This window comes from Melopsittacus undulatus, chromosome 19, assembly GCF_012275295.1.
Source record: "Melopsittacus undulatus isolate bMelUnd1 chromosome 19, bMelUnd1.mat.Z, whole genome shotgun sequence".
NCBI classification, from domain to species: domain Eukaryota; kingdom Metazoa; phylum Chordata; class Aves; order Psittaciformes; family Psittaculidae; genus Melopsittacus; species Melopsittacus undulatus.
In genome coordinates, this window is record NC_047545.1 from 1,970,308 (window position 1) to 1,983,030 (window position 12,723).

A 12,723-nucleotide genomic window follows, 5' to 3' on the forward strand; every position below is an offset into this window, starting at 1 on the left:
GGGGGACCCAGACCCCTTTGTGCTCAGCCTGAATCCAGCCCCAAGGCATCCTCACAAGCCTTGGGCTGTGTGGAGCTACCAGCAGCACCCACAGGGTGCTCAGCCACCCCTGGGGGACACCGGATTGAACCCGGACCTTGCAGGCTGAGGCTCCCCAGCTCACACACAGGCACGGGGGAGGCTGAAGGCACCCAGCACTTGGGGCTTCCTCACCAGGCCTCGGAGGGAGATGAGCTCCACTTACCCCTATGGCCGCAGGCATCGCGCTGGCAGGGTCCCGGTGCTCCGGCATCCGCAGCCCCAGCTCATCCCGGTGCTGGAGCAGCGGCTCAGGGGGGAAGCGGCACAGGGGCCTCCGGCTCCACGTTCTCACCACTTCCCCTTTCCGATGGCACAAGCGGAGCCGCCTCCCTCATGGCTCAGCTCCCACCCTGGCAGGGTCCGGATGGGTCCCGCAGAGGCACCCGGGGGGATGCGGACCCAAAGCACCCGGTGCAGGAGCCCCCTGAGGTGCAGGAGCAGTGATGGCTGCGGCGATGGAGCCTGCCCCAAACGGCTTCCTGCTCCCTTGTGGGCCTGCGCCATCGCTCACCCTGCCAGGGGCTGAGAGGCCTCAAGGCTCCTCTTAACGCATCCCTTGTCCTTGTGGGCTGAGCTTGGGCAGCAACAGAGACCCCAGAGCTGAGCAGGTCCCAGTCCTACCTGGGATGAAGCAATAGTGGAGCATGGAACCCATGCAGGTGAGACACAGGCTCTTCAGCTCCCATCCCCGGAGCTGAGCACACGCTCCTCATCCCACTGCCCCGAGCACAGGGCAGGATCCACTCACACACCAGTTACTCAGAGACCGCAGCTTTGGCAGCTCTCACCATAGCAATTACCCTGAGCTCCAGGGAACAGTGAGAGCAAGGAGGAATTCAGCTTTAACTCCTCTCAAGTGCATGGGAGCTCGACCGGGAGCAGAGATGGAGGCTGCTCTGGTGGATGGATGGTGAGGTCTGTGCCGCACACCCCATGTCCGGCATGGTTTGGGGGTCACCGAAGCAGAGCTGTGCCCACAGCCTGGAGGAGGGATGTGGGGCAATGGCCTCTGCAGCCTCTCTGCAACAGCAAACCTATGGCAGCAGGTTCAAGCTGTGGGGCTTTGCTTGATTTTGCCCATTCAGATGCCCAGAGAAGAAGCTTCAGCCACAAGAAGCAGCTCCAAACCATCTCAAAACACCAGTTTGTTGCTCATCAGTAGAACTCCAGATGGGCTTAGGGAAGAGCTCAGGTCCAGCTGAGTTCCTTGGTGTGCCCAAGTCAAGCAGGGCCAGCTCCGCATCCCATGTTCAGAGGCATCAGCACCATCACCTCCCTCCCTGCCCATCCGTTCAGCTTTTGCTGAATGGAAACAGGTACAAGAACTGAGTGCTGGGATATGGAAGGGAAAGAACAGCAGCAAGGCCCTGGTCTCACTGGTGCAGCCGAGCAGGAGGGAACCTCACCTCTGTGGAGCAAATGAAGATCCAGGTTAGGAAGATTTGGCACCTGCAGAGCAGGAAGGGAGGCGGTTCCTGGTGCTTGGCTACAGGAGCAGGATGAAGCCCATTCTCCAACCTGTGCTATTCCAACTGCCTGTGCAGGAGCCTGTCCTGGCTCCACACATCACAGCAGATGCAGCTCCACACAACACAGCAGAGATGCAGCTCCACACATCACAGCAGATGCAGCTCCACACAACACAGCAGATGCAGCTCCACACAACACAGCAGATGCAGCTCCACACATCACAGCAGATGCAGCTCCACACACAGCAGATGCAGCTCCACACAACACATCAGAGATGCAGCTCTCACTGATCCCAGTGGAAGGAATCCCTTTTACAGTGTTTACCCAATGGCATGAGGCTGCTGGAACCCCCACTGAGGCCAAGCCATGGGCCAGAGGAGTTCAAGTGGCAGATGTGTACATAGATATATACACACATAATACAGGCACCAATTCAGCGCTTTCTGTGTGGTAAAGCAGCACTTAGTGCTGCACAGAGACAGACACGAACTGAACAGTTACTCCTGGATCATTTATTCAGCATGTTCATAGAAACAGTTAAATTGTTCAATCGTCTGACACAGCAAGACTCCTTTCTCCTTAACACCCAAACATATTCCTGTACACGTCACTGCTTGGCTCATCTCTGAGAACAATACATCAAGGGGAACAGTTTTCTGTCTTTTGTCTTCCTTGGAAAGCAGCTCATGGCCTGTTGGATCCTTTGAGTTCAAACCAGAGGTCTCTGCCATACTGTTTGTCTCCTGGAACCTTCCATAGGCACAAAGTGGGAGCAGCAAGGTTAAAGAGAACAGAACACCCCCAAACCATCACTGGCCACGTAACTGAAACCATCTTACATGTAAGCAGAAAGCATTGGGGGTTGTTTGGCTGTGTTTGATGAAGCTGATGTCCAGTACCCCCATCCATGCAGGTCCTCAAGCACAATCCACTTGTGATACTGCAGGAATAAAGCCATTCCCTAAACTAAAGCAAAAGGCTTTTCCTTTTGGAATAACTTTGTCTTTTAGACTGAGAAATGACCTTTCTGACATTCTCCATCCCCCAGTTTTCCATGGGACTCAGTTCTGGGAGCAGCACTTGGACACTAAGATGGTGGAAGTGCTGCTGCATTAACAGGAGAGCTTTGGTGCCAAGTCCAGCTCGGATCTCTTGGGTAATGAGCCCTGAGCTCAAGCTTACTGGTGACACTGGGACTTAACAGGGGCTGGAACTCAGCAATGCGAGAGCATCTGCGCCCATGTTTAAACTCTACCACTGGTTCCTCTTTAGGTACCAGAACCACCCCAGGGGCTCCCGAATGGACTCGCTCCCATAGGAACCATGTGGACTAAGAGAACTGCTCAGTACCATCACTTGGAAACCATCTCAGACCAAAATCACTGCCAGAACAGGGAGGTTCTGCTGCTCGCAAATAACCCCCCCCAAATAAACCAAGGCTGCAGGAGTTAATACCAGCTTTATTATACACCATTTAAAGTCATTTCTCTCCCTGCCCCCTTAGAGTTTGCATTGTGCTGCAGGTGATCTGCCAAAACTGCAGGGATAAGTGCTTACTTTTGAGAAGGAGAAGCAGGTTCATGTTAAAAGGAAATACACATTGAACGACAGCAGATCTGCTAACAACGGTGGGTTTAGGATTGCTTCTGAACAGTCAAGTTCCTCCAAAAGCCAATTGTGTGAATAGGCTTTGCTCCTGTGATGCTCGTGACAAGGCGAGAGGAACAGAATGGGTTGAACACGTTAATGCTCTTACACTGATGCTCACGTACGGGATCCGAGCGGAGTTCACACAGAGCCAAGCAGAAGGTAATGAAAAAGGCCAAATTCAGTTAAGTTCCTACAAATACCAACCGAATCTTACTGCAGGTTTCATGTATGTCTGATAGAACCACATCTCCATTTGAATCCATCCATCAGCTCTGTCCCTGGACCACGCGCACAGGATTCCATGGGGGGCAGTGGCTCCTTGGCAGAGGGGTCGGGATTCCCATCATGGCCATGCCTGCAAAATCCCAGCTTCCTGGGAGGCTGGGACACAGCAAGAGGATCAGAGGGGTCAGCTGCAGCTTCTTGCTCTGAACCCATCTCACAGGGGTATGGGAGCACCGAGCACAGCCTTGAGAGGAAGGTTTTCATATGGCACATAGATATTGTACTTCCTGACTCGGACAAGGTTCCAGTCTTGGCATCGGGAATCACTGCTCGCAGCGAGGGGCCCGGAATACCACAGGGTCCATCTTTGTATCACAGTGATGTGAAGAGGGAACTCGATGGCCTCTCTCCTTCTCCTAAAATGGAGGCTCCAGTATAACCACTCCAGCACCCTTCCTGCTCCTGTCTTTTTGCCTTCATCATCGTTAGGTCAGTAACACATTAAGCGACTTTTGAGGTCTTTCCAAAAGAGATACCAACATTATACACAACATACTAAAGTGAAGCAAAGTGTCCCATCACTATAATACAAATGAAGAGTACCCTTCAGCATCCTAAAAGCAGCCTCTTCCACAGCAACACAGCTGCTTTCTGACCAACAGAAAACACCTCGTGCTGGTGTAGTCTAGTTCCTATCACCTTTCCCAACCCAGTGCTGGCACAGAGTTTGTTATTAGCTCTTCTATTTTACAACACAACGGAGTATTTACAAGCAGCTGAGACAGACACGTTTCTAACCTAGCAGCCAAGCATCACGATGCTGCACTGTACTGCAAGTACCAGATTGACAAGAGGCGTTCAGGAAGTGGCCATTGAATTCAATGTGCAGACATCTCCAAGGAACCTCTCCCCTCTCAGGCTTCAAAGCTCAGTGAGGAATGCAGCAGAGCACAGGAACCTCCTGCTTCACTGGCTGGAGAGATGGGGAAGTTCTGGCTATATGGGGAACAATCCCTGTCACAGAGCTGCACAAAGGAGGCCACAGCTGCTCCTGCACAGGTTGAACCTACAAGTGGGAAGTTCTCTGTCCCAACACCAGGTTGGATGGGGCTTGGAGCAGCTGCTCCAGTGGGAGGTGTCCCCATGGCAGGGGTTGGAACCGAATGAGCTTTAAGGTCCCTTCCAACCCAAACCATTGTCATGCAGCCCTCCACAACAGCGGGCACAGAGGTTTCACCTCGCACGTGCGATCCCAACTGGTACACAACCCCCAGTGTCTCTGAACAGGCATCAGCAAGATCCAAGTAGGGACTTGGGCATTCCCAGGGCGAGGATCATCCAACAATAGAGACCAAAGTGTCAGCTGCCAGCAGAGAGTAAAGGATTTTCCAGTGAGAGCTGGGCATTAGGGGTGATGTTCATTTATCCTTCCTAATTCCATAGGCGAGTGAGTGCCATCTTTAACAGCCACAGTGGCAACTGCTAGTGTTAGGTTTTTGTCTTCAGAAAGGGGAAACCCAACATCCTCACCACTAGCACCACATGCCCTTCCTCACCCTTGGCACAATGCAGGAAGGATGACTGGAATAAGCCTTACACACAGACTGGATCCAGAGCACCGCTGGGTTCGGCGCAGGGACCCGAGCATCACAAACCGCATGTTCACAGTGGGCCAACCAGTATCAGTGGAAGTTAAGCCTAGACCCAATACAAGGTTCCAATGTTTTGATGTAGCAAAGATCTTCTATTCCCACAGTCGGGATATGACTGCAGCTTACAAGGTTATCAAAACAAGGACATGCTGGGGAAGGTTTAGTTCTGGAGGTCACATCATACCTGTGCGCAGTGACCGAGATACCCCAACCCAGCAGCACGGGGTCGTCAGTCCCAGCTCCACACTGGCCACCGCTGCTCCAGTCTATTCCTTTAGGTCATCCGTTCCCTAAAATCCAAACATTTAAATGGCTCTTTTGCTCTCTTTGTTTTAGATCACAACAGAAATAAGAGGATGGCATCAGAACATCAGATCCAGATCTGTAAATTGCTTCTATCCTTCCCTGTAAATCATCACTAAATCAGTGATGAACCCTTCTTCTACCCATTCCCTTCCCTGAATGGTCCCCAGCATTGGAATCAGCTGATACTGATTTTCCCTGATCCACAATAGGCCCAGGCCAGAGGATTTAAACAGGTTTAAAGGTGCATATTAAAATGATCCTTAAGAAACACTGAGGTAGACTGCACCAGAACAGGACACAAATAATCCCAACCACATCCACCTGCCAAGAGTTTACGGATACAAAGTCACACGTTCTGTGTGTTTAAGAAAGCAAATTGTCTGTTTTTTCTTTTTACAGTGTTTTATATATTAAAATAAATAAAAAATTTCTAATAAGAAAAACTTCTCTTCCTTAGAAAAGTGTGAGAATGTCTTTTCTGCCGTGTAGCACAGAGCTGCTGAGCAGTTACTACTTTGTAAAGCAGAAGAAATGTAAACGAGGCCTTTTGAAAGCAAAGGTTCTTACCTATGGCTGGACCATGTATCTTCCACCTAACCTTGTGAGCAACCTGCACCCTCTCCCTTTGGCTGAACCGACCAGATGCAACCAGCACAAGGGCCCAACAGCTCACGGTGGTGCTCAAAGCCCATCATCCTCCCCTGATGCTGCAGCCATCAGTGGAGTGGGCTCAAGTCCCCCTTTCATCTGCTTACAGGGAGGAATCAGCAGCACCACCTGGGCTGGAATAAGAAGCCACACACCAGTTCCATGTCCCCACTCTCACAGGGTCAGGAGAACCTTGTTTTCTCCTGGCAGGGAGCACAAAGCAGCTCAAGGACTGAGCATCTCCCTCCCCTTTTCAAACCACCTCCTAAATGACAAGGGCCTGCGACATCAATCATCTGCACTTCTTGCTTTAGCACTTCTCCCTGCTAGCACCTCCATCACCACCACAAGACATGGTTAGTTTCACAATCATTTCCCAACACCTTATGCTGACCAGCTCAGTCTTTTATGCAAACAGCAGCAAAACAAAGCACAGTCCAGAAGACGAAAGCTGACATCCCGAAGAGCTGCAAGCGGCCTGGGCAGGACACAGGGAATCCGAGGGGAACATGGAAGGTCCACAGGCAGCACGAGGCTGGACGCCCGAGCAGCAGCAATGGGCAGCACGCAGCTGACCACAGTCCTATTCAGCTCCTGCTTCACGTGCAGAGCCAAGAGCCTCGAGCTCTCCTGCTTTGGATTGGCTTTAGTGTCTCTTTTGAAGGTCAGAGTTCTTGCTCGTCCCCTCTTGCCGGCTGGTTCTGCAGCACAGAAGGAAACACAAGGGACGTGGGGGCAAAGGAGTAGCAGGACTCAGGCTTGGGGATGTTCTGGTGTCCTTCAGCCCTCACCAACCAAGTGAAGTCCAAACTCCTTTATCTCAGGGCTTCAGCTGGAGCTGGCTGACTGCACTGTATAAATCATGAAACTGTATTATAAAGCTTTGTCAAGTATAAACTTAACATGTGCTTCATAGCTCCTAAAAGGGTAATGGGCTAAAATTAGTTCATTCTGAAATCTTTGGACCACTTTAAGACCAAACAATCCCCCAAATTATCCCCTCCCCGAAAGGATCATAAACAGTCAATAATTTATATGAAGTTAAAAGTTAAACTAAAGATACTCTTAAATATGTTACAACAAACAATATATATACTCAATGCTGTAAGGACAGAAAACTTGGCTCTCAGAGAGGACAGGGGACTCCAACTTCGTTTGGTCTTGAAAGGTACCCACAAATCTCAGATTTCTGCTCCTTTGGCTCCCAGCACATTTTCCTCATCTTTTTTTCTTGTCTTTTAATGAGAGAAAATCTACTCCCAAGAGTCCTCAGTATAAAAATAATCTGTTTGGGATTCAGTCACTCCAGGGAAATGGGAAAGAGAAGTAGACGCTTCCGAGAAGAGGAAAGCTTCTGTGAGAACATACAAAACTTATGTACAAAACCCCAGAGGTGTATATTTTGCTATACATATACACCCCACATATATATACTGCACACACAAACGCACGCACCCCTGGGATTTAACCCATTGAAAAAGTATGAAAGCAGCAGCTATTGGTCAATGTGAGGATCTGGCGCGTCCGTCTGATGTGTTGAATCCTTCAGCTGTAGTGAATGCCTGAAAGCCTGGAATTTGACTGGAAATGCTCTTGTCCTGCAGTTTTGTTCCACACTGGAGCTCAGATACCAGCGTGTTTCACGTCTCTTGTTGGCAAACGTGGAGGCTCCTCCTTCAGTTGAACGTACACGGTGGCTTCCTGTTTTGAAACCATGGTTACAGAGGGACAGCAGCCATGGAAACCTCTTCCATTTATGTTCACAGATAAGTCCACTGACAGCCAGTCAACTTGGCAAAAGAAAGATAATAATAAAGTATTAATCATAAGATGATTAAAAATCTGACGAGTTCATAGATGTGTGTCATACACTGTGGCAGCAACAACAAGAGTCCTGAGATCTGTGGAGGGGGAAAAAAGCAGACACAACCCTTGGGCCACATGGGAAGCGTTAGGAAGGGCTTGACCTGGGCATGGAGAGAATCCGTCCGTTTTTCTTGCCACCGTTCATGTGAGTGTAAGGTATGTGCTCTTCATAGTTCCCCTTGAGGGCCATGGAGGGTCCATTGTCCCGACCCAGGGCTTTGTCCCTCTGCGAGTATGAGGAGGGATCGAGGGGAATGCTCTCCATGTTCTCAAAGTCCATCTCATACTCCTCCGTTTCGAGAGGTTTGTTCTCCTCACTGTAGAAGAAGGAGACCTCGTGGAAGCTGGGGTGCAAGTCCTCCTTCAGCATCTCAATGATCTCGATGAAGGTGGGGCGCATTTTGGGGTTGTACTGCCAACACATCTGCATCAGGCTGTGCCTAGATCGGGACAAACACAGGGTCAGGGGGAGGAAGAAACAATTCAAAGTAGGCAGGGCTGGCACAGACCAAGGTTGGTGTCCACATCAGACTACTCATGCCTCCCCCCCCCCATGCTACCCCTTCAACACTACAACTGAGTTGTTTATCATAGAATCATGGCACAGTTTGAGTTGGAAGGGACCTTAAAGCTCATTCAGTTCCAACCCCATCCATGGGCAGGGACCCCTTCCACTGCAGCGGCTGCTCCAAGCCCCTGTGTCCAACCTGGCCTTGAGCACTGCCAGGGATGGGGCAGCCACAGCTTCTCTGGGCACCCTGTGCCAGCGCCTCAGCAGCCTCACAGGGAACAGCTTCTGCCTAAGAGCTCAGCTCAGTCTCCCCTCTCTTGGGCAGGTTCAAGCCATTCCCCTTGGCCTGTCCCTACAGGCCCTTGTCCCAAGCCCCTGTCCAGGTTTCGTGTAGCCCCTTTAGGGGGATCTCTGTATTTGCCTCTTGCTCCTGGGGCTTCTTTTATTCTGTTTCTGTCTAGATCAAAAATTCCTTCCAATTCCTCCAATTGTTCTGAACTTGGCTCCCGAAGGAAACGCGGCTGCGGTTCACATGCTCTCCGTGTGCACACAGGCACTTAGAGCCAGGTCACAACTTTTTAATTCATTCCCTTTTAATTTTAACTCTGCCTGAAAGATAACAAAGCTCCTCAAGCTTCAAGGAAAACGAGAGGCTGTGCAGAGGACAGAGATCCTATCAACATCCCACCCAAAGGAACGGCTGCAGCAAGAGGTCATATGTTATCAGACACCACAGAGAACGAACTTACAAGTACAAATAAAGTTTCTAAGGGGAGTTTGTTACTGTTCATGAGACAAATGTCCAGGACAGCAGGTTTTTTTCATGAGGATATGCACAAAACATGGTTATTTTTGACTCGGGAAGCAGGCTGGGGTGAGAGGTTACCAGAACCTGCACGTCACTATCAGCATCCCCCGTTCCAGCCAGGGCTCCTTCCCTCTCTGCTGCACGTTGCTTCAGCAGTGTCTCCTCAAACCCTTCTGACAAACATCCTGCTCAGGTTAAACACTGAGGAATGGGATTGTTCCAATTCCTCTGCCAGGAGCAGTTTAGGGAGCACCCGGGTAAGCATAACAATCCTTAGCCCCAGTGCAGGAGAATGTCTGGCTTCAGTTTGTGACCTCTGTGAGGTGGTTTTTACTGTCTTCACCCATGCCCTCTGTTCTCCCTAACCATGCAGGCAGGCTGGCCTTGTGCTCTTGGTGGAGCAATGAGCCTGCAACAGAAATGAACAGGCCTTGGACATAAGGTACAAGGGGCAATGGGTTCAGACATAAATAGGGGAGATTGAAGCTGGATATAAGGAAGAAATTCTTTACTGTGAAAATTGTGAGGCACTGGAACTGGCTGCTAAAGGATGTTGTGACTGCTCCATCCTTGGTGGTGTTCAAGGTCAGGCTGGACAGGGCTTGAAACAACTTGGTCTAGTGGAAGGCATCCCTGCTCACAGCAGGAGTTTGGAACTAGATGACTGTAAGATCCTTTCCAACCCTAACCATTGCATGATTCTATGATAATCAGCTCTTGGCTCAGCACAGTGTTCTCCTGCCTCTCCCTCCTCATAAGCCAACACTGGATTTCTGAAAGTGAGTGGTAAGAAGTGGCTGTAATTCTCAAGACTATTTATGTGCTATAGGGAGATGAACTACAGAAAACCTCAGCAGACCTTGGATTAACAAGCTGCTCCCTTGCAGCCTCAGTAGCCACATGCCATAAACTGCCACCCACTAGTCCAGAGTGGAGGAAGAACATTTTGTTTGGGCAGTTGATACAGTGCTTATTTGTATTTTAAGCTCTTCCTCTCCTTTGTAGTTCCTGCTCTTGAATCTGTGCTCACAATGTAAGGTCCAAGTTGGTTTAATTTCCCTTCTAGTGAAATAGGCTCGTTCAGGTCTTTATTTCCTGGCTCACTAAGGATGACATTGGTTGAAGTTCTGCTCACTGAAGTCTGTTTTGTTCCTCCCCCACAGACAAGAGGAGGTGACACATGAGCCACACTTTAGCTAAAGAGTGCAGCTTGGTTGCTTGTCCCTTGCTTTAGTACTTACAGCCTCTCCGGGCAGTTGTCTGGCTGATCCAGGTATCCTCCATCCATGACAAACTTTAGCACCTGCTCATTGGAGAGTCCCTGGTACGGCTGCTCTGCCAAGCTGCTTATCTCCCAAAGGACAACACCAAATGACCTAAGGAAGAGAGAAGGCTCCTGGTGAGAATAAAACATCCTGCAAGTCTACAATTGATAATGTCTTCTTTTGGAGAACGTATAAAAGAACACCACTGTATTTTTAGGAAGAGGGCTTCTAAACCATGTTTTTGGTTTGGCTGTATTCTGAAGAAGTCAGCAACTCACAATTTAAACTGTGTGTTAAACTGTGAGTTCTTGAGCTGGAATCCATCTGAGACTGCAGCAGAGGACAACTTACCACACATCGGAATAAGCAGTGAAAACACCATCCTTCAGTGATTCCGGTGCCATCCACCGCACAGGCAGCAGTCCTTTGCCTCCTTTTCGGTAATAATCCGTCTCATAGATATCTCTGGTCATGCCAAAGTCTGAGAAGAGCAAAGGGGATGTGTTAAACATCTCTCTTCTACTGTGCACCATCTCCAGATGGCTGTTGCCCTCCTTTCGTGCCAGGCTATTTTCATACACCCAGCAAGCCTCCTATGGCCCAAGCTGCAGTCATCTCTCACCTCACAATCAGCATCCAAAGCACCTTGCTTTCCCTGCATCTTTCCCCTCCAGAGCCACGATAGAGGCTCCAGAGCTAAAACTTTTAGTGACAGCCTCTGTTCTAAACATTATTTTTAGTCAGCCTCTTTAAGCAAACCAGAGGTCTCCTTGCCCTGAAATTCCACTGCCTTGGCCATAAGTTCAAAGAGGTCTGAGAAACCATCACACTGTGGGGATTTGGTTTACTTTTAGATGTCATACGTACTTATTTCTAAAGAGGTTTGGGTTGAAAACTGGTTCTTGTGGGAGACAAATGACTTTTAAAGGCACCTGACGTCATGACAGGATTATGAACACTTGGCTTGTTCTATTGAGCACCTTCTTTGTCACAATTCTCATGAAAGCAAAGAACAGTGAGATAACCCTTGGCAGCTTAGGCTGGACAGGCAATGAACTTTTTGGATAGAGGTTTGAGAATAGAGAAGGTGAGAGAAGCTGCTCTGGCTCTAAAGGAGATGATGTTCTTACTATGCTGCATCTCCAGAGGCAGCCAGTGAACATCATCTGTGTTTGCCACATGGGTCTCAGGCTTCACAAAAACATGACCCATGGAACTGTGCTCTGGTCACAGACTACATACCTCCAATTTTTACAGTGAAGTCTTCTGCAACCATACAGTTACGAGCTGCAAGATCCCTGTGAACAAACTTCTTGGCATTCAGATAGGCCATGCCATCAGCAATCTCTGCAGCCATCTGGATCATTTCTCTCAGCATTGGTGGTGGACGACCTGGGTTGTTCTACAATAAAGAAAGAAGGAGTAAACCTCAAATCAAGTTACTCTGTTGCACCACAGGCTCCCATCTCTCCTTGTCTTTACCTCAGCATCAGGTCTTAAGGAGCGAAGATAACTTTTCAGGTCTCCATGTGCCATTAACTCCATGACCACCAGAGTAGGTTGCCCTTTGGAGACTACCCCGAGGAGGCGAACCTGGAAAGTAAGTGAGGAATCCCCTTAAGGTTGTGTCCAAACACACCAGGGAGGGTCCAGCTTGAAAGGAAAGGCAAAACCCCAGAAAAAGGCACTACAGAGCCTTGTCATGCTGAGCAGTTTTGAAAGAGCAAACACGAAATGATGCAGGCAGATGCATTTGATGGAACGTGATCTGAAAAGCTCTTTAAATCAACTGCTTCCACAGACTGGCTGCTTTTGTCAGCTGAACGTCAGGCTCTGAAAGCACTAAAGCACTATCAGTGATGGGACTTGCTGCTCATCCGAGGCACCCCGTGGTGCTTACCACATGATGGCAGCTGAAGCCTTTCATCACAGACGCTTCATTTAGGAACTCAATGCGCTCGCGGAGGCTGGCGGATTCGTTCACGGTTTTCACAGCTACTCGAGTCTCCGGCTCTCCCTTCACTATGTCCTTGGCAATCCCTTCATACACCATCCCAAAGGAGCCCTGTCCCAGCTCTCGGAGGAGAGTGATCTTGTCTCGTGGAACCTCCCATTCGTCGGGGACATAGACTGTGGAGCAGAGGGAAACGTTTCTGAATTGAGCAAGCATCTTTTGAAAGACCTTTCTGTAGCAGCCTCGTTCAGCACCACCACAGGATACACTATGTGTGTAAGACTAGA

General features: G+C 49.6%; 1 protein-coding gene across 1 annotated transcript in view; it reads right to left on the reverse strand.

Annotated features, from left to right (window-relative positions):
- Window positions 1–2,048: 2,048 nt before the first annotated feature.
- The window catches only part of INSR (insulin receptor), a 52,578-nt gene continuing 41,903 nt past the window's right edge, over window positions 2,049–12,723 (reverse strand). Inside the window, exons 16-21 of the mRNA XM_034070687.1 lie at window positions 12,383–12,612; window positions 11,965–12,075; window positions 11,725–11,884; window positions 10,834–10,963; window positions 10,459–10,593; window positions 2,049–8,338 (exon numbers count right to left, since the gene is read on the reverse strand). Of these exons, the coding sequence (XP_033926578.1) occupies window positions 7,984–8,338; window positions 10,459–10,593; window positions 10,834–10,963; window positions 11,725–11,884; window positions 11,965–12,075; window positions 12,383–12,612 (1,121 nt within the window). The 3' untranslated portion in view covers window positions 2,049–7,983. The remainder of the gene's footprint in view (window positions 8,339–10,458; window positions 10,594–10,833; window positions 10,964–11,724; window positions 11,885–11,964; window positions 12,076–12,382; window positions 12,613–12,723) is intronic.